At 36.6% G+C, this 27,738-nt stretch overlaps 2 protein-coding genes across 4 annotated transcripts in view; one reads left to right on the forward strand and one right to left on the reverse strand.

Moving 5' to 3' along the window:
* The window catches only part of LOC142230175 (uncharacterized), a 436,700-nt gene that overhangs the window by 269,373 nt on the left and 139,589 nt on the right, over positions 1 to 27,738 (reverse strand). For both annotated transcript variants that reach the window (XM_075300813.1, XM_075300812.1), the window contains exon 3: positions 6,834 to 6,889. The gene's annotated coding sequence lies outside the window, so the exon portion shown is untranslated. The remainder of the gene's footprint in view (positions 1 to 6,833; positions 6,890 to 27,738) is intronic.
* LOC142230065 (uncharacterized) lies at positions 12,987 to 26,062 on the forward strand. Of its 2 annotated transcripts, none has more exons than XM_075300692.1 (2): positions 12,987 to 16,303; positions 25,033 to 26,062. In XM_075300692.1, the coding sequence occupies exons 1-2, from the start codon at positions 13,124 to 13,126 to the stop codon at positions 25,735 to 25,737; spliced, it is 3,885 nt and encodes a 1,294-aa protein (XP_075156807.1). In that variant the 5' UTR covers positions 12,987 to 13,123; the 3' UTR covers positions 25,738 to 26,062. The 2 variants fall into 2 exon arrangements, with proteins under 2 accessions (XP_075156807.1, XP_075156808.1); XM_075300693.1 differs by having other exon boundaries at positions 25,030 to 25,168.

A 27,738-nucleotide genomic window follows, 5' to 3' on the forward strand; every position in this document is an offset into this window, starting at 1 on the left:
TATATATATATATATATATATATATATATATATATATATATATATATATATATATATATATATATATATATATATATATATATATATATATATATATATATATATATATATATATATATATATATATATATACATACATATATTTTAGATAATGTTACTTGGTGGCAAAATAGAACGCTGATATCGCCCCATTTATCGAAATCGGGCGAAACATATATCTGGGAGATATATCTAACTTTGATCCCAAAAATTCCTAGTATACCAAATTTCATCAAAATCGGCTAATAGTTGCGACCGGAATCCTGCGAACCACAAATACATGGACACAGTGTGTGTCTTACGTGCAACTCTATCACGGTTATAACCCACAAAATTAAAGAAAAATATACAATTTTACTTCCTAAAAATTAAACTGATAGCGCAATCACCAAAATTGAATCGAAACACTCTTCAACAAACCATATTCTAATAAATCAATAATAATATTTTAATAATACTTTTTCTGAACAATTTTTATTTCGCTCCCATATTCCCCATTTTATTATTTTTCTCTGTACATCCAGGCCCCTTAGGACTAAAAAATATCGAACATAACTCAAACAAAATGTAGCAACAAGAAATCCAAAGCAGTTGTCTCGCTTTTGGCCATACGCTCTGATAATGTTGTTTGAATATCAGCATATTTGGGTGGAAATGTAGTTGCATTGGCGAACTTGGGTATTTCCTGTCCATATATTCATTTCCTGCTACTAGAAGTACTGGACGACTACCATCATACATCTACATAGATTGCCTTCGATGATACAGAATGAATATTTTTAATATTTTCTCTTTTCCACTGCTGCTGCTGATTTTACTGTGGCCGTTGTGGTTTGCTGCTTGAGGCTTGTTTTACACTCAACCGACAAAAAACAAAGAACCTTGTGCCTTTTTTTAGTAACAACAACAAGCACAACAACATCAACAAAAACATCTACAATAACAACATCATAAAATTCACTTGATTTACATAATTTGCATAAGATAGTAGAGGAAATTGTTTGAGGGTGTTTACAAGTGTGAGCGTACGAGTATACATGTACTTGGTTATTTTAGTACATGGTTTATCTCATGTATGTGGATGTACTAACGGAAGAACCACAACACTAATATTAACACTTAAACATAGTTGACTTGACTTGACTTGACCATAAGGCTATGGCAGGCTCATATACAATGGGGCCTCATTGCAATCCTATGTAGGCTATAGCATTTTGTGGTGATTATATTTTTGAAATGAAAAAATATGCTCAGTTACACTAATAGTAAAAATTATATACGGCCGTAAGTTCGGCCAGGCTGAATCTTATGTACCCTCCACCATGGATTGCGTAGAAACTTCTTCTCGCAACCGAAGTAGGGTTGCAGTAACACTTGCCGATGGCAAGGTATCTTAAAACTTCTTAACATCGTCTTCTAAATTGTAAGTTAGTCCATACGGCGTATATATTAAAGGGTGATACGGTCAAAAATTGGTCAATATAAACTTGACGTATTTCTTTCAATTTTGCATTTAAAAACCTGAACACCCCTCAATTTGACGGTGTGTGTGTGTAGAATGTTGCTCTTATTTTGATTTTGGAATTCACCCTTCAGTTTTCAAAATGCCGTCCAAGCAAGAAGAGCAGCGTATCAAAATTTTGCTCGCGCATCGCGAAAATCCGAGCTACTCGCACGCAAAGCTGGCAAAATCGCTAAAAGTTGCCAAATCAACCGTTACAAATGTAATTAAAGTGTTTGGGGAACGTTTGTCGACAGCCAGGAAGTCTGGATCGGGGGGAAATCGAAAACCGGAAGCCGCTGAGACGACAAAGAGAGTTGCCGGTAGTTTCAAGCGAAACCCTAACCTCTCTCTCCGAGATGCCGCAAATAAGCTGGGTGTATCGTCTACAACCGTGCATCGAGCCAAATAACGAGCCGGACTATCGACTTACAAGAAGGTAGTGACTCCAAATCGCGATGATAAACAAAATACGATGGCCAAAGCGCGATCCCGGAGGCTGTACACGACGATGCTGACGAAGTTTGACTGCGTGGTAATGGACGACGAAACCTACGTCAAAGCCGACTACAAGCAGCTTTCAGGACAGGAGTTTTATACGGCAAAAGGAAGGGGAAAGGTAGCATATATTTTCAAGCACATAAAACTGTCAAAGTTCGCAAAGAAATATCTGGTTTGGCAAGCCATCTGTACCTGTGGCTTGAAAAGCACCATTTTCATAGCTTCCGGGACTGTCAACGAAGAAATTTACGGGAAAGAGTGTTTGAATAAACGTCTGCTGCCTTTCCTGAAGAAACACGGTTGTTCCGTACTGTTTTGGCCGTATTTGGCATCTTGCCATCACGGTAAAAAGGCCATGGAGTGGTACGCCGCCAACAATGTGCAGGTGGTTCCCAAGGACAAGAACCCTCCCAACACGCCAGAGCACCGCCCAATTGAGAAATACTGGGCTATTGTCAAGCGGAACCTAAAGAAGACCAAAAAAACTGCTAAGGACGAGCAGCAGTTTAAGACAAACTGGCTTTCTGCGGCGAAGAAGGTGGACAAGGTGGCTGTACAAAATCTGATGGCAGGTGTCAAGCGTAAGGCCCGGCAATTCGGATTTGGAAAAGCGAAAGCCTAACTGAATATTTTTCCTGAATTTTATACTAATTGAACTTGAAAAAGACATTTAATTTGATTTTTTCCCTTGACCACATTTTGACCGTATCACCCTTTAGACAAAAAAGGCCGATTACAAACGTATATAATTCAGTTCTTGACCGCTATATATAGGGAAGTCTACCAATAATTACCAACCGATATGAACTTTTGGGCGGTAATTAGAGATCCAGAATTTAATTATACCACGGTTGCCGCAGGTGGTAGAATTCTACCAAAAATGGCAGATTTTTTTACCGTTTGGTTGAATGGTAGAATTCTTTGTGTTCTGAAAGATTTTGCGAAATATTCCTCTGCAACTAATAGGTAGAGGTGTGCACGTGACACGAAATTGTCGTGACTCACGCGTGAGTCATGGATATGGGCCAATTTTGCATGCTTGTTAGCGACAATGTACAAAAACTTCAACCGGATTGGATGAAATTTTTCCTACAAGAGGCTCCGGAAATCAAATCTGAGGATCGGTTTATCTGGGGGCTATATTATATAATTATGGTCTGATATGAACCAAGTTTCGCATGGATTTTAGAGACCGTATACTAACGTACCAAATTTCAACCAGATCGAATGAATTTTGCTCCTCCAAGAGGCACCAGAGGTCAAATCTGGGGATCGATTTATTAGGGATCTATATATAATTATGGACCGATATGGGACCAATTTTTGCATGGTTTTTAGAGACCATATACTAACAACACGTACCAAATTTCAACCAGATCGGATGAATTTTGCTCCACCAAGTGGCTCCGGAGGTCAAATCTGGGGATCGGTTTATATGGGAGTTATATATAATTATGGACCGATATGAGCCAATTGATCCATGGTTTTTAGAGACCGTATACTAACACCACGTAGCAAATTTCAACAGGATAAGATGAAATTTGATCCTCCAAGGGGCTCCAAAAGCCAAATCTGGGGAAAGTTTTATATGGGGACTATATATAATTACGGACCGATATGAACCAATTTTTACATGTTTATTAGTGGCCATATACAAACACCACGTATAGCATGAAATTTATTTCTCTAAGAGGTTCCGCAAGCCAAATCTGGGGGTCGGATTATATGGGGACTGTACGTAAGAGTGGTCCGATATAGCCCATTTGCAATACCATCCGACCAACATCAATATCGACTATTTGTGCCAAGTTTCAAGTTTCGCTCGGAAATTAGCGTGATTTCAACAAGAATAACGGACGGACGTGGCTAGATCGACTCAGAATTTGAACATGACCCAAAATGTCTATACTTTATGGGGTCTTAAAGGAATATTTCGATATGTTTCAAACGGAATGACAAATTTAATTTAACCCCCATCCTATGGTGGAGGGTATAAAAATTACGTTCTATAATCGTAAACGGACGGTAACAAAATGCAACGGGAACGTTCTCAAAAAATCAAAACGGAATGTTCACGTTTTCGCGTTGGGGCATTCACAATTTCTTTGGCCATAAAAAGTCTTAAAATATTCCTTAGACGTTCTTATGGCAAATCAGGTTCGAGTCACGGTAGCGGATTTTTATACCCTTCACCACTACTGTGGTACAGGGTATAATAAGTTTGTGCATTAGTATGTAACGTCAAGAAGGAGTAATCACAGACCAACCTTATAGTATACGGATCGGCTTAGAATTAAATTCTGAGTCGATTTAGCGATGTCCGTCTGTCTGTCTGTTGATGTATTTTTGTGTGCAAAGTACAGCTCGCAGTTTTAGTCCGATTGTCCTAAAATTTGGTATAGGGTCCTGTTTCGGTTCAAAGGCGATCCCTATTGATTTTGGAAAAAATCGGTTCAGATTTAGATATAGCTGCCATATATATTTTTCCCCGATCTGGTCATAATTGGCGTGTATATAAACCGATCTTCCTCAAATTCCGTACATCCGAATATTTTATGAGTCTCCAAAAACTTGCAAAATATCAGACAAATCGGTTCAGATTTAGATATAGCTCACATATATAGCTTTCGCCTGATTTACACTCATTTGCCCATAGAGGCCAATTTTTTGCTCCGATTTAGTTGAAATTTTGCATAGGGAGTAGAATTAGCGTTGTAACTATGCGTGCCAAATTTGGTTGAAATCGGTTCAGATTTGGATATATCTCCCATATATAGCTTTCGCTCGATTTACACTCATATGACCACAGAGGCCAATTTTTAACTCCGATTTGGTTGAAATTTTGCACAGGGAGTAGAATTAGCATTGTTGCTATGCGTGTCAAATTTGTTTGAAATCGGTTCAGATTTAGATATAGCTCCCATATATATGTTTTTCTGATTTCGACAAAAATGGTCAAAATACCAACATTTTCCTTGTAAAATCGCCACTGCTTAGTCGAAAAGTTGTAAAAATGAGTCCAATTTTCCTAAACTTCTAATACATATATATCGAGCGATAAATCATAAATAAACTTTTGCGAAGTTTTCTTAAAATTGCTTCAGATTTAAATTTTTCACATATTTTTTTTACTAAAATTGTGTTCCACCCTAGTGCATTAGCCAACTTAAATTTTGAGTCTATATATTTTGTAAAAGTCTATCAAATTCTGTCCAAATCGAGTGATATTTAAATGTATGTATTTGGGACAAACCTTTATATATAGCACCCAACACATTTGACGGATGTTGTATCGAAAATTTAGATCTACAAAGTGGTGCAGGGTATAATATAGTCGGCCCCGCCCGACTTTAGACTTTCCTTACTTGTTTTTTATATATTTATAACCACTACGTTTTCAGATCATGAACACTGGTTGTTGTTTTGACAAGATTAGGTTAGGTGGCAGTCCGATGTATCAGGCTCACTTAGACTATTCAGTCCATTGTGATACCACATTGGTGAACTTCTCTCTTATCACTGAGTGCTGCCCGATTCCATGTTAAGCTCAATGACAAGGGACTTCCTTTTTATAGCCGAGTCCGAACGGCGTTCCACATTGCAGTGCAACCACTTAGAGAAGCTTTGAAACCTCGCCAGCATTACTGAGGTGGGATAATCCACCGCTGAAAAACTTTTTGGTGTTCGTTCGAAGCAGGAATCGAACCCACGACCTTGTGCATGCAAGGCTAACCATTGCACCACGGTGGCTTGACAACTCATGGTGTCATTTAATCGTCAGATTGACACCATCTGTTCTCCATTTGGCACCATATAACGACCCATTCATGAAAGTGAATCAACATACCACTTTCATGAATGGGCCGTTTTGAAAGGTTCATGATTTTTTCCATGGGTGTATTAGCTGTTTTGGCAGCTATTAATCTATACGTTTTTCCGTTTCCGGTTTTTGCCCTTTCGTATACATGTTTTCTCCGTTTAGGGCCTTTGCTTTAACCTTAAATTTCTCCAATAGTAATTTACCGCATCCACATCGACTCTGCTTTCATCTGGGAATTCCATTGTTTATGGATACCAAAATAGAAGAAATTATCATACATATGAAAGAATTACTCTAAGGGGAAATACACAACCCGTGTTGTGAAAAGTGTTATTTCTATCTGATAGTTATTTTGCTTCTTGCCACAATTGTGAGCAAAATATTCCAATGGTTAACTACTTTAAAGATATCTATACCAAATTGCAAATGAATATGAATACGAAACCCACTAGAGAGCTTAGAGGATATAAGCAATGTTAGGCATTATAGATTTACCAAATGTGATTAAATGGAAGAATGTATTGAAAATATCAGCATATGCATATCTACGGAATTGAATTATAAATGGAATGGAATTGTTTTTAAATTTCAGTGAGTGGCTTCTCCTTAACATTTTGTTTAAACTTTAAGCATAATATCAGTATAAATACCTTTCTAAGATAATTATGCTAAATTGTCGAACATTTCATTGTGAACATTATTGAAATGTTTGTATATACAAGGCTTCATTACTGTCTTTAGGACATTTTCCAGACAATATTAGGCATCTTTGCTGTGCAGAATTCCATTACGCATAAATTTGTTTCTAAATGCACTAGATCAAACTGCTTGTGTAAGCTTGTAAACAATAAAATTAATTGTTATTTGAACAAATGTGTCAACTATCAAATGAGCGCTTTAGAAATGATAGCAACCTGAAGTTGGTTGCAATATTGCTGGTATATGTATTAACATTGACTTTTAGTAACTTACCATTAACAATTTTCGTCTTATATATCGCTGAGAAAATTCAATTATTATTGATTTGTCTGAAAAATATGAAATATATAAAAATTTTTATTAAAACTAGATAAAGCTAAAGTTACTATTTTTTTAATTTTGTTCAGTATTTGGAAAAACAAAGAAGCAGAGAATTGAAGTAAGGATACATTAAAGACCCAATTCCCTTTTAAATTTAAGTTTTGCGTATTTGATGCTAGGAATAAAATTTAAATTTATTTGTTATACTCTCCACCATAGGATGGGGATATATTAACTTTGTCATTCCGTTTGTAACACATCGAAATATTGCTCTAAGACCCCATAAAGTATATATATTCTGTTTAGGAAGTAGCCGACTATCAAACCTTTTTTCGGAAGGTTCACTTTGGGTTGAGTGAATTACCCGAATTTATTCCGATAATTGGTTGATAGTTTTGCTGCACGTAGACGATGCTGATGAGGAATGTGGTAATTCCGAAACAGCTGTACATCCAACCATCTTGCAGTCTATAGGGCTTTGCCCAAATAAATTTGACAAACATACTTTTCCTCTGTTGGTTAAGCTACACTTGTAGTTTAGTCAATGCATGGCTTTAAGCTGAGATCATAAACAACAATAACGATATTCTGGGTCGTGGTGAAATTCTGAGTCGATCTGAGCATGTCCGTCCGTCTGTTGAAATCACACTAACTTTCGAACGAAACAAGCTATCGACTTGAAACTTGGCACAAGTAGTTGTTATTGATGTATTGATTTCATCCGATCCGGCTGAAATTTGGTACATGGTGTTAGTAATATATGGTCTCTAACAACCATGCAAAAATTGGTTCACATAGGTCCATAATTATATATAGCCCCCATATAAAACGATCCCCCGATTTGGCTTGCGGAGCCTCTAAGAGAAGCAAATTTCATCCGATCCGGCTGAAATTTGGTACATGGTGTTAGTTTATGGTCTCTAATGACCATGCATAAATGGGTCCACATCAGTTCATAATGATATATAGACCCAATACAAACCGATCACCAGATTTGACCTCCGGAGCCTCTTGGAAGACCAAAATTTATCTGATTCCGTTGAAATTTGGCACGTGATGTTAAAATATGGCCTCAAACACCCATGCAAAAATTGGTCGAAATGGGTCCATAATTATATATAGCCCCCATATAAACCGATCCCCAGATTTCACCTCACGAGCCCCTTGGAAGAACAAAATTCATCCGATTCGGTTGAAATTTGGTACGTGATGTTAGTATATGGTATCCAACAACCATGCAGGAATTGGTTCATATCAGTCCATAATTATATATAGCCCCCATATAAACCGATCCCCAGATTTGACCTCCGGTGCCTTATGGAGATGCAAAATTCATCCGATCTGGTTGAAATTTGGTACGTGGTGGTAGAATATGATATTTAATTACCATGCCAAAAGTGGCCCATATCAGTCCATAATCATATATAGCCCCCCATATAAACCGATCCCCAGATTTGACCTCCGGTGCCTTATGGAGAAGCAAAATTCATCCGATCTGGTTGAAATTTGGTACGTGGTGGTAGAATATGATATTTAATTACCATGCCAAAAGTGGTCCATATCAGTCCATAATCATCTATAGCCCCCCATATAAACCGATCCCGGGATTAGGTGTTTGAACCTCTTGGAGAAGAAAATTTCATCAGAGTCAGTTGAAATTTGGTACATTGTGCTACACGCAAAGAAAAAAAACGTTTGGAAAACGTGTACCGAAAACGTTTTTCTTTTGTTAGAGTTTTTTGAATTGCTTCGAAAATTTTAAACTTTTATCACCAAAAAAAAATCGTTTGTTACAAAATTTTTATTTTTTCAATAAAAAAAGTTATTTTTGAAACAACAACACAGTCCATTTCGTTTATATCAAACACTGTTCTTTTCTGACTTTAGGTCTTTAATAAGACACATTTTACAGTTCAAAATTTAATATACTACAATGTAATGTTGAACATTTTTTCGGAATCTTCCGAACATATCTGGAATATGTGTAAAAAAAAAAAACAAAAAAAAACTTTGGCCGAAGCAGGGATCGAACCCACGACCCTTGGCATGCAAGTCGGACGTAGCAACCACTCCCAAACTAAATGTTTGTTTCTGTTAAATAAACTTTGTTTATTCGGTTCGTGGGCGCCGCAAGCTATGCTATATAAATATAACTTATATGGATATTTATCTATTGATGACCATAACAGGTACATAGCTCAGTGGTTAGTGTGTTGGCTTACAAAGTGCATGGTCCGCGGTTCGATTCTCCGTCCAGGCGAAAGGTAAAAAAAATTTAAAAATTTATAAAATCGTATAATTTCTTCTACATTGTTGGTATTACAGGAAAAGGTGTTAAGAACTAAAAAACATCGTGGATGTGAGAAAGATATGAGGGAAAATGTAACTAGCAAGAAAACAATGTTTTTTTTTGAGTTTGTCTTTATGAAATTGTTTTTACATCCTGGAAAAGAATAAACGTTTATCACAAAAAGTATAAACTTTTCTTCCAAATACACTTCCTTACAGCGAAAAGCAAATGAGAAACGAACTTTGCTTGTCTAAAATTTCGTTTGGGAGGAAAGAATTATTTTTTTGCGTGTAGTATGTGGCCGTTAACAACCATGTTTAACTAGGTCCATATCGCTCTATAGGTATGTATAGCCCTCAGATAAATCGATCCTCAATCACACAAAAATTGGTCCATATCAAGTTCATAATTATATATAGCCCCCATATATGCGACTCCCATATTTAAATTCTGGCTCTCTACGTACCGTGCAAATTCCATATCGATTCGTAATTATTTGTAGACTTACCTTACCCCGTGTCGATTCATGTTTTCATATAGACCCCAATATCCCGACCACGGTCTAGACACCACAATTTTTATCCGATCCTAATATAGACCGGCCTCCCCATTTAACTTCTTGAGGGGATAGAAGGCGCACTGGACATCTAAATTTCACGAAACTAGAAGTAAAAATTCCCCGAGTTTACATCTATAGAATTTAGATTTAAAATCATATGAAACGCGTTATTCTATCGGAATTTCGAGCACATTTTGACGAGATATTTATGATTCTTTTAAAACTCAAACAAAACTATTTCTTCTAAATTCAGAATCTAATGTAGCATCCATATGTAGAAACTCTAAATGTAACTTCGGGATGATTATAATTTGCTAGGGAAGATTATAATTTGCATCAAATCCACCTGAAATTATATTCTATTTGACTCATGGTGGTGCGTATTTGAGATTCGGCCGGGTTGAACGAATATATTTGTTTGAGTGCATTTTGTATCCGTTTCCTTTCATGTCATTATAAAATAAGCCTAAATATAAAATTATATTCTGCTTTTACGGATTCATTTATGAGTTTAGCAGCTAAACTCGAACATAGTACCCATCCTGAAGGAAATCTACTACGCCTCGGACACGGGTTCAATTTCCAAAAAGAATTTTGCGTTTCCACATTTAAGTAAAATTTTTGGATAGTATCTGCTTAAATTAAGTACGAGTAAGTCAATGTAATCTGGCACATTACTGTGACTCGTAGTACAATTATATATGAGGCAGCCTCACTAGCATAAAAAAACATTAACAAATATATACAGCAGTAAGTTCGGCCGGGCCGAATCTTAAATACCCACCACCATGAATCAAATATTAGGGTTTCCTTTGAAATTTCAGGGGGGTTTGAGGACAGATCACGCAGAGCAGTTCAACCAGTACACTTCACGAAGATAAATTTAAAGATGTTGCCTATGAAGACTATATCAGATTCTGGATTTATAAGAACCATTTTTGTTTGAGTTTTAGAGAAATCATTAACATCTCTTGTAAATGTGTAAGAAAATTATAAAATAACGTCTTAATTTGAAATATTAAATCTGTAGATTTTCCCCCGAGAAGTAAAATCTGGAAATTTTACATTGAGTTTCAAGCAATTTTCATGATGAGTGTGGCTTCTATACCCTCAAGAAGTGAAATCGGTCTATATGGAGGCATTACCAAATGGATCGATAAAAACTTAATCCGATACACGTTTTTGTGAGCCTTAAATACCAGAATAATTACAATTTCAGGCAAATCGGATAAAAACTACGGTTTCTACAAAACTAAGGAATTAAATCAGGAGATCGTTCTTATGGGGGCTATACTAAAATATGGACCGATACTCACCGTTTTCGGCACACCTCTATGGCCCGAAAATACCTCTAGATTTTCAATTTCAGGCAAATTGGATAAAAACTACGGTTTCTATAAGCCCAAGACCCCAAATCGGGAGGTAGGTTTATACGGGGACCATACCCAAATATGGACCGATGCTCACCATTTTTGCACACCTCTTTATGGTTCCAAAATATCTCTACATTTCCAATTTCAGGTAAATTGAATAAAAACTTCGGATTCTAGAAGTCCAAGAAGTAAAATCGGGAAATCGGTCTATATGGGGGCCATACCAAACCTTAGGCCGATACTCACAATTTTAGCACACCTCTTTACGGTCCTAAAATACCTCTAGATCTCCAATTTCAGGCAAATTGGATATAAACTACGGTTTCTATAAGCCCAAGACCCCAAATCGGGAGGTAGGTTTATACGGGGACCATACCAAAATATGGGCCGATGCTCACCATTTTTGGCACACCTCTTTATGGTTCTAAAATACCTCTAGATTTCCAATTTCAAGTAAATTGAATAAAAACTTCGGATTCTAGAAGCCCAAAAAGTAAAATCGGGAAATCGGTCTATATGGGGGCAATACCAAAACATGGATCGATACTCAACATTTTCGGCACACCTCTTTATGGTTCTAAAATACCTCTAGATTTTCAATTTCAGGCAAATTGGATAAAAACTACGGTTTCTATAAGCCCAAGACCCCAAATCGGGAGGTAGTTTTATACGGGGACCATACCCAAATATGGACCGATGCTCACCATTTTTGGCACACCTCTTTATGCTTCTAAAATACCTCTAGATTTCCAATTTCAAGTAAATTGAATAAAAACTTCGGATTCTAGAAGCCCAAGAAATAAAATCGGGAAATCGGTCTATATGGGGGCTATACCAAACCATGGACCTATACGCACAATTTTGGCACACCTCTTTATGGTCCTAAACTACCTCTAGATTTCCAATTTCATGCAAATTGGATAAAAACGACGGTTTCTATAAGCCCAAGACCCCAAATCTGGAGGTCGGTTTATACAGGGACCATACTAAAACATGGACCGATGCTCACCATTTTGGGCACACCTCTTTATGGTGCTAAAATACCTCTAGAATTCCAATTTCATGTAAATTGAATAAAAACTGCGGATTCTAAATGCCCAAGAAGTAAAATCGAGAGATCGGTCTATATGGGGGCTATACCAAACCATAGGCCGATTTTAGCACACCTCTTTATGGTCCGAAAATACCTCTAGATTTCCAATTTCAGGCAAATTGGATAAAAACACGGTTTCTATAAGCCCAAGACCCAAATCGGGAGGTCGGTTTATATGGGGACTATATCGAAACGTGGACCGATGTAGCTCATCTTCGAACTTGACTTGCCTGCAGACAAAAGACGAGTTTTTGCAAATTTTCGGCACGATTGCTTCATTATTGAAGACTGCAGCGTGATTAAAATAGACAGACAGACGGACATGGTTACATCGTCTTAGAATTTCTACCTGATCAGGAATATATACTTTCTATAATCGGAAATCAATATTTCGATTTGTTACAAACGGAATAACAAACTTATTATACCCCCGTCACCATTCTATGGTGGAGGGTATAAAAATAAAAAAACAGATCAGCACAATGTCAGTAAAATGTAGATAAACAAATAATACAGAAATACATATTTGTTGGAATTTTATGTCATTCACGTGAAACATTTACTAATTGTATGGAAATACGTTTTAAATGAAAAATATTCGACTGGATGCAAGAATTTTGGTAATTTGCACCATTCACAGCTTGTGATACATACAAAATGTACGCATTTTCCATTGTATTTAAGTTATTTTCAAATTTCAATTTAATTTTTTTAACGTCAACAAAAGCCTTTGGAGGCCCCTGATGAATTAAGGCTACCTTCTAAATAATTGTACCATGCTGTGATTTTATAGTCATTTTTTTCCATTAAAACAAAACATTAACAAAAATATGAAAATTAAATAATTTTGTTTGAAAATTTAAAATCTTCTAAATTTATTGTATATCTTTTAAGAAAAAGAACTAATCAAAAAACATCAATAGGAAAATGAATAACGAAAAACTGAAGAACAAAGATAAAGCCACACCAAAATGCAATTGCTCAAAGAAAAGAAAAAGACATATGGAATATTGTTCAACATTGGATCATAATATTTTCGATTGCCCTCTTATAAAATTAGGAAAAGAAAATAATTTACAATATCTATACATAGATCCTATATTTATGAAACAAACTCTTAAAAATGATAAAGAATTAGACGACGAGTTTGGAGACAGTGGAAAAGAAAGATTTTTCGATTGCTATGGCAGTGAAGAAGATTCTCATATTCAACTACAAAATTCTTACAATATGGCTGAAGTTATAAATCATATAAAAGATCCTAGGGAATTTAAGTGCCTTATGAGAGAAGTAGCTCAAACTTCCCATATATTATATCGTTGCTTTCGTAGAGCCTATCACAAAGCCAAAAAGCTTAATAAATCACGAATGAGAGGTAAGACATCTGTGGAAAAATGTAAAGAAAATATAGAAAAAATTGGAGAAAGAGAAACTAAACACGCTAAGAAAGAGAAGAATTTCAGAGAATTAAATGATATGGCTAAGAAATTGGACTGTGATTGCAACCGTCATATATCAACAACAGCATCACCAATTGATTTTAAACAAAAATTTTGTGATTGTTTGGAAAAATGTAATCAGATGAAGAAAGGAACTATTGAGAGTATATCAAATTTCTTAGAAACTCAAAAAGGTTCTGTAGACTTTTTTGAGATACCGAATTTATGTGTAAATCATGACAAAGAATACGAAGGTCTGGAGTTTTGTGAAAGATGTGCCAAGCTCAGAGGGGAATTGATAATGACAAATAATTCACAAAATAGTAATGGACAAATATCCAGAAACGCCTTGCACGAAGATGAAAGCACAAAGGAATTGGAAGGTGGACAAGAAGGTGGATCTATACAAGAGGTTAAAGCTACTTCTAATGAACCCCTGGAGAAAACTCCAACTAATATTGACCGTGATTCTTCAAACCTAAAAACTCCCATTATATCCCCAATTCCATATGCTAATAATCAAAATAATTTACCATGTTCTTGCCACATGAGGCAATCATCTAAAGCGGCTTCCCCGGCACCGCATTTGTGTACATGTAAAGCTCAACCCATTGCTTCCGTTGTAGATGTTTCTCCTCCCATTCAACCTACAACTATCATCTCTTCTCCAGACAAATGTTGTCAACATTGTCAATCACCCCATTCATGTTCACTTTGTCACAGTCTTTCGCTTGTTCCAAGTGCTTCAATAAAACATCATTCTAATGCTGACAAATCCATTTCCACTAAAAGCCATCGGGAAAAATCTTTGCGAAAATTAAAGAAATCCATACAAATGGAGCCCATTTCTTTTATACTACCCATTAATCTACAGATCCAAAATAGCACGGGTGAAACGAGATTTGTACAAACTCACATTGCCATGGAAGCTTCGGCAGTGTTGGATGATAGAAAAAGGAAATCTTCAAAAAACAAGGAAAAAACGACAATTGCTGTTACCACCACCTCGCAATCACAAACACACAACGCGAACTATGGAAAAGCCCTCGGAGAAACAACACCAAAGGATTCAAGTGAGATTTTCTATTCTTGCTCTAGTTCTAGTGTAACAGAAACAGTGATTAACTCATCAGAGCAACCTTGTGAATCTTTGGTGGAAATATTGGATATTGTCAAAGATCATGTGGCCCAGAACAAAAATATTCCCAGGCAAGTTCTAGAGAAGATAATTTCCTCTAATTACAAAGAATGTTTGGGGAAACCTAAATCGATCTCTTTAATTGCAGAAGCCACAACGATGACTGAGGAAGAACCGGCTGAATTACAAAGAGATTTGAATATCACCCCTCAGACTCTGTCTTCGACCAAAGTAAAAAAGAAACTTCAAACTAAATTTCAAGAACCTGAGAGTATAGATATACCACAGAAACCAACAATTGAGCAACTTCCAAAACCCTCAATACCAAAAGAAAATAAAATACAGAGATCTGAAGCAATCGCTCCAGCAGTTGGAGAGAAACTAGCAATCCCAACATCTAATGAGAAGGCCTCAGAAATTGAGGTTTCTTCAATATCAGCAGCTAAATTAAAATTCTCTCCATCTACAAATTCTTCTAATAGGCTTCCGGATGACTTAATTACACTAAGACCAGACAGCGAATCAATAACCGAAACATTGTTTCTAAAATCCGAAGAAATGCCAACTGTTACTGCAGACCTAACCAATTTACAATCCCCCTTAACAGCTAATATGCTACAGGAATATGAACATCAAACATTCCATGATCCACAGAAAAAGGAACTTTCTTCCACAAGCAAAAACACTGAAAAACCCAAATCGCCCATCTCAATACCCAATCGCGTGTCCCAAGAAATGCAAACTGATATTTCATCATTTCAAGCCTTAGCACATTACAGACGTAATGAAATGCGAAAAGATATTTTGGAAAATCTACGAGAGCTATTGGGACCACCTTCCCTATTTCGAAATAAAAATAAATATAAACTCTTGGAAATTGAGGAAATTCTTGGTTATTTGCATACGATTTTCAATCCAAATCGTTTACCCACAATATCGAATGAGGAAAGTCGTGAAAGTGTTTTACAAAATATTCGCTTAATTCTAAATCCCAATGGAGTTAACAGAACTTTCAGTTCTACTTCAATGGATCCCCGATTGATCAAAGAACGTAGACTTCAAGATATTGGATATATTTTATATCCGAAATCTAATAGAATACCTACTAAACACTATAGCAAAGATGAAAGGGAGATGATTTTGGAAATTTTACAAAATTTTCTAACACCTCGAAATATTACCACCGACCAACAAGCGATGGAAACTCGGCGAAGTCTTGCAAATCAATTGATCTTACTCTTGAATGGTGAACCTGAAGCTGAAACATCTGCGACCAATCAACGATCTCCTATTACTTCAGATATACGCGAACGAGTATTGGACGATGTAAAATATATTCTAAATGACAAGAAGATGAGTTCACAAGAATTGAATAGACCTCATAGATCACTTCCTGAAATATCTGAATCGTCGTCGGATGAAGAACCACGTAAACCGCAAACGAAACGTCCAAATCCTCCTGTACCAAAGAAGCCTACTACTAAGAAGACGCTTCATCAACAACCATACAATGATGATGCAGCTCATGAGGTAGGACTTTTTCTTTTCACTATCTAATATAGAACAAAAAGCATATACGGTCCTAAAGGGTGATACGGTCAAAAACGCGTAAAAATCAAGGGAAAACGCGTGTAAATCGGTGAAATCGTTTATTTAAAAAATCAAATTAAATTTCTTTTTCAAGCTCAATTAGTATAAAATTCAGGAAAAATATTCAGTTAGGCTTTCGCTTTTCCAAATCCGAATTGCCAGGCCTCACGCTTGACACCTTCCATCAGGTTTTGTACAGCCACCTTGTCCACCTTCTTCGCCGCAGAAAGCCAGTTTGCCTTGAACTGCTGCTCGTCCTTAGGAGTTTTTTGGTCTTCTTTAGGTTCCGCTTGACAATAGCCCAGTATTTCTCAATTGGGCGGAGCTCTGGCGTGTTGGGAGGGTTCTTGTCCTTGAGAACCACCTGCACGTTGTTGGCGGCGTACCACTCCATGGCCTTGCTACCGTAATGGCAAGATGCCAAATCCTGCCAAAACAGTACGGAACATCCGTGTTTCTTCAGGAAAGGCAGCAGACGTTTATTCAAACACTCTTTCACGTACATTTCTTGGCTGACAGCAGGGCTGTGGAGCCGGAGTCGGAGTCGGAGTCTTGGAGTCGGAGTCTGAAGATTTTGCTTGAGTCGGAGTCGTAAAAATTTTGCTCGACTCCGACTCCGACTAATCCAAATTTTTTAAAACAATTCACATTTTTGTAAGTAAGCAAGTTTTTACGCAAATTAGTTTCCATTGCGTTATTCATTCGATCAATGTACAGCATGATTGTAAATGAAAATCAACTTCCAATTACGGCTATCTTTTGATGTTTCCTAGAATGTTAGACTAGCAGATGGGCTGGATCGATCCATTTTAATACCCGAAATTATTATTTTTTTTTTTTAATTTTATTTTAAGGCCATATACATATGTGGAATATTGACAGAAAATTTTTTCAAAGTTGCTTTTTATAGAAAATTTTGTCAAAATGTTATTTCTATAAAAATTTTTGTCAAAATTTTATTTCTATAGCAAATTTTGTCAAAATTTTATTTCTATAAAAAATTTATTCAAAATTTTTTTACTATAGAAATATTTTTTCTATAGAAAATTTAGTCAAAATTTTATTTCTATAGAAAATTGAGTCAAAATTTTGTTTCTATAGAATATTTTGCAAAATTTTATTTCTATAGAAAATTTTGCAAAAGTTTGTGTGTTACACAATTTTTTTTTAAATTTTATTTCTACTGATATTTTATTTCTATAAAAGTTTAAGTCAAAATTTTATTTCTATAGAAAATTTTGCAAAAATTTTATAGTAATAGATTGTTTATTAGAAAATTTGGTCTAAATTTTATTTCTATAGAAAATTTTGCCAAAATTTTATAGTAATAAAAAATTTTGTAAAAATTTTTAATTTCTATAGAAAATTTAGTCGAAATTTTGTTTCTGTAGAATATTTTGCAGAATTTTATTTACTACACAAAAATTTTTCTAAAATTGTATTTTTATTGATAATTTTTCAAAATTTTATTTCTATAAAAAAAAATTGTCAAATTTTATTTCTATAGCAAATTTTCTCAAATTTTTTTTCTTACTGATGATCACTGCTATAAAAAATGTATTCGAAATTTTATTACTATAGAAATATATTTTTCTATATAAAATTTAGTCAAAATTTTATTTCTATAGAAAATTTAGTCAAAATTTTGTTTCTATAGATTATGTTATTTTGCAAAATTTTATTTCTATAGAAAATTTTGCAAAATTTAATTTGCTACACATTTTTTTTTAATTGTATTTCTATTGGTAACTTTTTCAAACTTTTATTTCTATAAAAATTTTTGCCAAATTTTATTTCTATAAAAATTTTATTCAAAATTTTATTTCTTATATTTGGTCAAAATTTGATTTCTATAAAAAATTTTGCCAAAATTTTGTTTCTATAGAAAATTTAGTCAAAATTTTGTTTCTGTAGAAAATTTTGCAAAATTTTATTTACTAGACAAAAATTTTTCCAAAATTGTATGCTCACTGATGCTCACTGCTAAGTCGAAAACTTGTAGAAATGACTCAAATTTTCAAATTTTTCAATGAATGAATCATAAATGCATTTTTGCGAAATTGTCTAAACAATTATAAATATTGCCCGAAATTTTGTAGAAGTCTGATTTGAGATTTTATCAAAATGTAGATCTAAATACAAAGTTGTGCAGAGTATATTATAATCGGCCCGCCCGACTTTAGACATTCCTTGCGTTTTTATTTTTTGTTAAAATTGTGTTACGTCCCATAACGTTAGATTTAAATTTAAAGTACATAGATTTTGTAGAAGTATATACAATTTTGTCTAAATCGATTCAGATTCAAATTCATGCATATGGGAATATAAACCTTTATATAGCTCGCAACAAATTTAAAGAATTTGAGATAGTATCAATAATTTTGGTCCACAAATACATATACTGTTGGTATCTTCTCATATTATGATGGGTATTTATAGCATTATTTTATTTACTAAACATTGCCCTAAATTTAAATATAGAGTTTAATTGGCATCTAATGTGAAATTAAGACCTTTTTTTTGCACACATAAATAAATACGATACTTTATATCGATCCACTTACGGTACCCCCACTATAGAACTACAACTTATACCACTATACCACTAAAAATGAGATTTAGTTATATTACCCGGAGTCGACTCCGGAGGCGGAGTCTGAGTCGAGCTGATGAAAAATGCTGGAGCCGGAGTCGGAGTCGAGCAAAATTGGCTCGACTCCACAGCCCTGGTTGACAGTCCCGGAAGCTATGAAAATGCTGCTTTTCAACCCACAGGTACAGATGGCTTGCCAAACCAGATATTTCGTTGCGAAATTTGACAGTTTTATGTGCTTAAAAATATCTGCTACCTTTCCCTTTCCTTTTGCCGTATAAAACTCCTGTCCCGGAAGCTGCTTGTAGTCGGCTTTGACGTATGTTTCGTCGTCCATTACCACACTGTCAAACTTCGTCAGCATCGTCGTGTACAGCCTCCGGGATCGCGCTTTGGCCGTCGTATTTTGTTTATCATCGCGATTTGGAGTCACTACCTTCTTGTAAGTCGATAGTCCGGCTCGTTTTTTGGCTCGATGCACGGTTGTAGACGATACACCCAGCTTATTTGCGGCATCTCGGAGAGAGAGGTTAGGGTTTCGCTTGAAACTACCGGCAACTCTCTTTGTCGTCTCAGCGGCTTCCGGTTTTCGATTTCCCCCCGATCCAGACTTCCTGGCTGTCGACAAACGTTCCCCAAACACTTTAATCAATTTGGAACTTTGGCAACTTTTTGCGATTTTGCCAGCTTTGCGTGCGAGTAGCTCGGATTTTCGCGATGCGCGAGCAAAATTTTGATACGCTGCTCTTCTTGCTTGGGCGGCATTTTGACAACTGAAGAGGGGTGTTCAGGTTTTTTAAATGCAAAATTGAAAGAAATACGTCAAGTTTATATTGACCAAATTTTGACCGTATCACCCTTTACGTTCGGCTGAGCCGAATCTTTAATACCCACCACCGGTGGTGATCCGTCAAAAATCACAACCTATTTAACATACATTTGCGACGAACTTTACAAAAACGTTGGAAACCTATCCAAAATATTTATATAGTGGCATACAGTAGTTCTCAGCTTATTTCTACAGACTATTTTACTTTATTTTAGTTCATGAAAGGTAGTTGATTTTAGTTTTATTTTTGCTAAATGTGCGAACATTTTTATACTCTACGTCACACTGTGAAACAGGATATTGCAGGTTGAGCATATGTTTGCAACACCCAGAAGGAGTCAAGATAGACACATGGTGTCTTTGGCAATAATGCTTAGAGTCGGCACTTAAGTCGATATAACCATGTCCACCCGTCCGTCTATCAAATCAATCAACTTCAAATATGGCACAAGTATGCATTTTGGATCAAAATATAACTCTATTGATTTTGAAAGAAATCGGTTCAGATTTAGATATAGCTCCAATATATATCTTTGGCTCAATTTACACAAAGTGTTACTTCGATTTTCGGGAAATTTTGCGCAAGGAATAGAATTCAAAATGAAGGATTTGAGATGGTATCGAAAATGTTCATCTACAAAATGGAGCAGGGATTTTCTTTACTTGTTTTTTATTTTCTTCTTTTTACTTATAGTAAATTTTACTAAACTCCAAATAGTTCACACAAGGTAGTTGATATGTAATGCATACAAGCCTTCATATAGTCATCGCACGTCGCATGAATGTGACATTGAGGTATTTTAAGTCATTCCTCGCGAAGCGCCGTCTAGAGATGATCGACACTTAGATATGTTTTAGTGTCAACCTTCTTTCCGATATCCATTTTCCAAAAATTCTAATTTTTATTTTGCGTGCTTCAAAAGTCGACCGTTTCAGAATTCGGAAAATTTTCGATTATTGAATCGATAGTTTCAGAATTCGGAAAATTTTCAATTATTGAAAATGATAAAAAAAAAACTCCTCGTGGTGAATAGGAGCCATCGTGGTGCAATGGCCAGTAGGCCCGCCTTGCATACACAGGGTCGCGGGTTCAAACCCAGTTTCGATCAAACCCTAAAAATTCTTTAGCGTCTGATAAATGACGTTTCTTGGCAACCCGTCATTTCAAGCCGTGTCACAGGACGGTCCTCGTGGCGGTTGACCTATCGGAGGCATTCGATACGTTCAACCATGCCACACTATTCGAGGACATCGATAATACGTCCCTACTGATAGGAACCAAGCGTTGGGTTCTGAATTATCTGTGCGGACGCCAGTCGTACGTGGAATTAAACAGGGAGTTCCTCAGGGTGGGGTGATATCTCCGGCACTGTTTAATCTCTACCTGTCCCCGATTCCACCCCCTCCTGACGGCGTCGAGATTGTATCATATGCGGACGATTGTACAATCATGCCATCCGAGCCCATTGTTGATGACATATTCGAACGATTGAACATCTACCTCGCTGATCTTACAAGTTATTTCACTACAAGAAATTTGAGGATATCTCCCACCAAATCCTCAGCCACACTATTCACTACATGGACGGCGGAAGTAGTTGGAAGGCAGTTGAATGTCAGAGTCGACGGCGAAATAATTCCGACCACAAATTACCCTAGGTTAGGTTAGGTTAAAGTGGCAGCCCGATTAAGATTCAGGCTCACTTAGACTATTCAGTCCATTGTGATACCACATTAACTAAAAGTACCTAATACATATGAGCACTTCTAGTTTTAACCGTTCAACCTTCTAGATTATTTTCTTCTGTTGAACCATCCAGATTGTTCCAAAAACATTAGCAGACTGCTTAAGTTATCGTTTTCCAGGTCCGCCAGTAATCTGAAGCTATATGCACCTAAAATTTGCTTACGCCTTACACAAAATGCAGGACACTTACACAAGAGGTGTTTTATTGATTCCTTTTCCTCCGCATCATGACAGCTCATACAATAGTCATTATACTTCGCACCAAAAGTTTTTGCAAAATCGCCTATCAGGCTGCGACCCGTTATAGCAGATATCAGGAGTGATATCTGGCGTCTCGAGAACACTAGCATATCTAGTGTGCGGTTTAATTTTAAATGGGACCATATTTGCTTGGTGTCGTTACAACCCTTACAATTCTCCCATCGAACATTTGCCATCATGACAGCCTTCTCACGCAGTAAGAGCTTGCAGGTAGCCAGAGGCATACCAACAGATTCTAGTTCCCCTGGAAAATGTACGGTAGTTCCTAGCCTGTCTAGCTCATCTGCTTTGCAGTTCCCCGGTATGTTCCTATGGCCAGGCACCCATATTAGGTGAATATTGTGCTGCTCAGCCATCTCATTGAGAGATTTGCAGAAGTCGATGGCCGTTTTAGAGTTGAGGAACACAGAGTCCAAGGATTTTATTGCAGGTTGACTGTCTGAGTATATATTAATGCCAATATTGCTTGGAGCATTACTTCTCAGCCAATTCACCACTTCTCTTATTGCTAATATTTCAGTCTGAAAAACACTACAGTGATCAGGTAATCTTTTCGCTATTCGAAGTTCCAGATCTTTAGAATATACTCCGAAACCCACTTGGCCATCCAATTTGGAGCCATCAGTGTAGAAATCTATATATCTTTTATTCCCCGGGGTCCGTGTATACCACGCCTCACTGTTGGGAATTAGAGTCTCAAACTTTTTGTCGAAAAGTGGACTCGCCAAAGTCTTGCTGAATGCACATGAGATACACAAGCACGCCATACGCTGAACTTTGTCTAAACTTGTCGGCTGGTGAAGTGCCGGCCACCAGACTACAACACCATATAACATTATAGGTCTAACCACTGCCGTGTATAGCCAATGTACATTTTTTGGTTTTAGTCCCCACTTTTTCCCTATTGCCTTTTTGCACGAGTATAAAGCTACCGTTGCTTTCCTCGCCCTTTCTTAAATATTAAGCTTAAAGTTCAGCTTCCTGTCCAAAATAACGCCAAGGTATTTTGCACACTCCCTAAAGGGAATTGCAATACCCCTAAGGAAATGGGCCTAACCGTGGGAGTTTTGCGATCTTTGCAGTACATGACTAGTTCTGTCTTTGCAGGATTTACCCCAAGACCATTATCTTTCGCCCATTTCTCAGTCATCCGGAGGGCTCTCTGTATAATATTTCTAACTGTTGATGGGAATTTTCCCCTGACTGCTAGCGCCACATCATCTGCGTATGCTACCACTTGTATCCTTTCTTTTTCTAGGGAAACCAGAAGGTTGTTTATAGCAACATTCCAAAGAAGAGGTGATAGAACTCCCCTTTGAGGAGTGCCTCTGTTCACATACCTTTGTATGTTTGCTTGTCCTAGTGTGGCTGAAATGCGTCTCTTCCTTAGAAGTTCGTCTAACAGCCTAAGTATACCTGGATCAACATTCAGAGTTGTCAGTCCATTTAATATCGAGCTCGGATGGACGTTATTGAACGCCCCTTCGATGTCTAGAAACGCCACGATTGTGTATTCTTTGACAGATAGTGAGCTTTCAATAAAGCTGACTAGTTCATGTAATGCGGTCTCAGTAGACCTGCCCTTCGAATATGCATGTTGTCGTTTCGAGAGCAAACTTGAATCGACGCTAGTTGTAAGATAAATATCTATCATCCTCTCCAGAGTCTTAAGTAGGAATGATGATAAGCTGATTGGTCGGAAATCCTTCCCATTCGAGTGAGAGGCTTTTCCCGCTTTAGGTATGAAAACGACTTTTGATTCCCTCCACTTTCGTGGAATATATGCTAAGTTGATACATCCTATATATATCGCCGACAACCAGGGGATAATTCTGTCAGCCACCGCTTGTAACTCCGCCGGGGTAATTCCATCAGGTCCGGGGGATTTGAATGATCCAAAGCTATTTAACGCCCATTTTATTCTAGATTCTGATACAATTTCCTCGATAGGAAACGACCGCTGAGCCACTGTGGCACCGCCAGTGCATGGTTCAATCGTCTGATTTCCGGGAAAATGTGTCCAATAGTACCTCCAGCGTCTCCTCACTGGACGTTGTCCAATTGCCCTCCGAATTACCCTAAGATTCTGGGGGTCACATTCGACAGCCTCTTTAAGTCGTCCGCCCATGCCATTGCAATTTATGGTAAGCTCCGCGGTAGAAACAAGGTCCTCAAGTCGCGGAGACCAAGATCATCCCAGTGCGTCAACACAATTACATTTTGACAAAGCAATACCTCTTGTGTTGCTATCGAAGCAGTAATCCAAATCACCATCTTGTGGATAGACAAACTCCACTTAGAAATGTATGGGTTGATCTTCACCTTCTGGAGCGCGAGATCCAGCGTTATAAAAGAGAGCCTCTAGATCAGGCAGCATACCAGGCAGGTTTGAACAGGATTCATGAGGATACTGTAGCTGAAGCGGTGAGAAGCTACAAGGTTAATCCTGTTCTCGGAGTCCAACCACCGCCCATAGCAACGGAGGAGAGAGATCTCCCACGGCAGACCAGGGTAGTTTTGGCCTAACTAATATCAGGCAAGTGCAGCCACCTCACTTCCTATCGATCTGTAATCAAGGGCCACATGACACTCGTCACCTTTTCGCTTGCCCAGCTAAGCCTACCCGTCTCACCACAAGATCACTCTGGACACATCCCATGCTTGTCGCAGAGTTCCTTGACCTGACTACTAGTTGAACTACAAAAGCATTGAACAAAATGGATGAAACTACATTAAAAACTGTTACGACAACAACAACGGTAAATTGTCTAAAATATCGGGCTACCTTATACCTAACCTAACCCTGATTGTGAAGATTACTAAAAGTCGTATTTGGCACTACTATCCCCAGATCAAGAATAGATCACATTTACATGGAATGGAAATATTTATAGAACGTCCATCCTATGGTGAGTTATAATAAACTACACGGACGAAAAAGACTGTTTTCCATATGTTTGGTGAAAAAATTATATATTTGGAAATAATAATATTTTTAAACGGTACATACAATATTTTCTTTTGGCCAATCCTGAAAATATATGTGCTTGAAGCAGAATGTGTTTGGGAATATATGTTACAGAAGCATTTTTTTAGGTTATGCGCACCCCCTAGTTTTATTGCGCAGACTAATTTATATTAACTCTACAAATACATATCTTGCATTTGGATATATTTACATTTTTACTTAATCTCCTGTTCATTAATATTTCATCACAACCATTCATTTTTTCTAGTAGGTGGATAATCCTGAACAAATTCCATTATCGAATGTTCGTAAACCAGTCGTAAGATTTGTTTCTCAAGACGTTGATGGCATCGGTTCAGAGTCAACCTCATCGGATACATTTTTCATTGGTCTTGAAAACAATTCACCAGAAGAGAATACAAAATCAACACTTTTTCAAAGCAAATCAAGATTCCAAGCTGGAGAAGATCGACATAGCTCTAATAACATAGACGTTGTATCGGAAACAATCCAGAGTCAAAGTGAAACAAAGTCAATTTCTAGTGAGGATAGACAAAATGTTATTCCAAACTATTGCTCGGCCATTGGCTTCAAATTCAAATATAATGAAAGAAAATTGAATCACCAGTTCAGTCCTGTAATTTCGACATCTTTTATTAACACTATTCCAGATACATCTAGTTTAAGTGAGGTCACAAACTTGTCAGCCAATGTTATACAAATACAACACCAAAATTATCAATATCCAAATATATATTTCCAATTGTCTGACAGTAATCAAAAACACCAAACAAGTTCTCTTAAAAAGGATTTTGGTCGCCTTGAAATATCACAAAAATCGTATATTCACCCATATAAATTTGAAAATAATGTTCCATTTACTAAAGCAGAAAATGAGACAAATTTATTTTCTGGGAAAATAAACAAAAATGGTCAGAACGCAGGAAATTCCCGTAGAAAGAGCCTAAGATTGTGAAACCCGTATTATAGTATTTTTATCAGTCAAGTATATGTATGCTGAAATATATTTGTTGTATGAAATCATAATTAAATAAGTATGTCTTTTAAAAGTGGCCCTTTCAACGTCTCGGAGATTTATCGGAAACGAGTTAGAACAATATTGTATATGCCGTCACGAAATTAATTTATACAATTACGTAAACGATATTTCCATTCACCGATGTCAATTAAAAATTAATTTAGCCAATTAAAATTTGTATTGCTTCATTTTTTCTTTGATGTACATAATTATATTAGTTAGATTTTGAAGAAATTGTAATAAAAGACCCGTCAAAAAAATATATATATTTATATATTTACGAAAAAAATTTAAAATTTTAATACTTAAGGTGGAATTACAGACCATCCGGTCATGCGTCTTTACGCTATATGATATTGTCAAAAAATTTTTTAATGTGGGAAATACTATCGTTCGAGTTACACGATAAAAGTAACGTATGCATATGACGCATGAAGTTGACGAATTTTTAACTTTTCAATGCATTGGATGCGTTGACAACACGTCAACATCAAAAAATAACTTAAAATATGGACGAGGAATTATAAAGGCTAACTCCCTAACATAAAGTCCTATACTTGAAAAGGTTAAAGTATACAAACGATGTACCCAATGACATTTTTGGCAACTGTAGAAAATTTCAAACGGACAGTTGCTCCTCCAAGACATTCAGATGTCAAATCTTACGAGGTCTCCTATGGTTCTGTAGATAATTATAAACCGATATAAACAAATTTTTGCATGATTATTACAAAGCAAATAATTTTTTGCTTTGTTTATCAGTGATATTCACTAAATACTGTGTTAAGTTCTCAAATGTGTTTTTGTATACAGATGACTTGAAGGAATATGATCACACCAAACATGTTTCAAGAGCAAAATGTTATTTTTGGACAATGAACATGAAGCATTTTTGTCGCCAAAAATGTTCTTTTCTCGGCAAACATATACATGGTGGCCGAAATCGGATACATAATTTTATGACAAACATGTTACATGTTCCCCGTCCAAAAATAACATTTTGCTCTTGAAACGTATTTGTGGTGATCATAAATATTCCTTCTCTGCGTGTAAATACATTATCTGATATTCGTCGCCTTCAAGAAGACTTATTACACTAGTTTCCAAAAAAAAATGGATGTACACTTGATGAGAGGCAACTTTTCTGATGTATTTTGATCAGCTGAATTCGAAAATTAATTTAAAATTTTTTTATACCCTCCACCATAGGATGGGGTATATTAACTTTGTCATTCCGTTTGTAACACATCGAAATATTGCTCTAAGACCCCATAAAGTATATATATTCTGGGTCGTGGTGAAATTCTGAGTCGATCTGAGCCTGTCCGTCCGTCCGTCTGTCTGTTGAAATCACGCTAACTTCCGAACGAAACAAGCTATCGACTTGAAACTTGGCACAAGTAGTTGTTATTGATGTACTCGGTTGGTATTGTAAATGGGCCATATCGGTTCACTTTTACGTATAGCTCTCATATAAACCGACCCCCAGATTTGGCTTGCGGATCATCTAAGGGAAGCAAATTTCATCCGATCCGGCTGAAATTTGGTACATGGTGTTAGTATATGGTTTCTAATGGCCATGCAAAAATTGGTCCACATCGGTCCATAATTATATACAGCCCCCATATAAACCGATTACCAGATTTGACCTCCAGATTTGAAATTTGGTACGTGGTGTTAATATATGGCCTCAAACACCCATGCAAAAATTGGTCGAAATCGGTCCATAATTATATATAGCCCCCATATAAACCGATCGCCAGATTTGACCTCCGGAGCCCCTTGGAAGAGCTAAATGCATCCGATTCGATTGAATTTTGGTACGTGATGTTAGTATATGGTATCCAACAACCATGCAGGAAATGGTTCATATCAGTCCATAATTATATATAGCCCCCAAATAAACAGATCCCAAGATTTGACCTTAGGTTCCTTTTG

Source organism: Haematobia irritans, chromosome 3 (assembly GCF_050003625.1).
Source record: "Haematobia irritans isolate KBUSLIRL chromosome 3, ASM5000362v1, whole genome shotgun sequence".
Lineage (NCBI taxonomy): Eukaryota > Metazoa > Arthropoda > Insecta > Diptera > Muscidae > Haematobia > Haematobia irritans.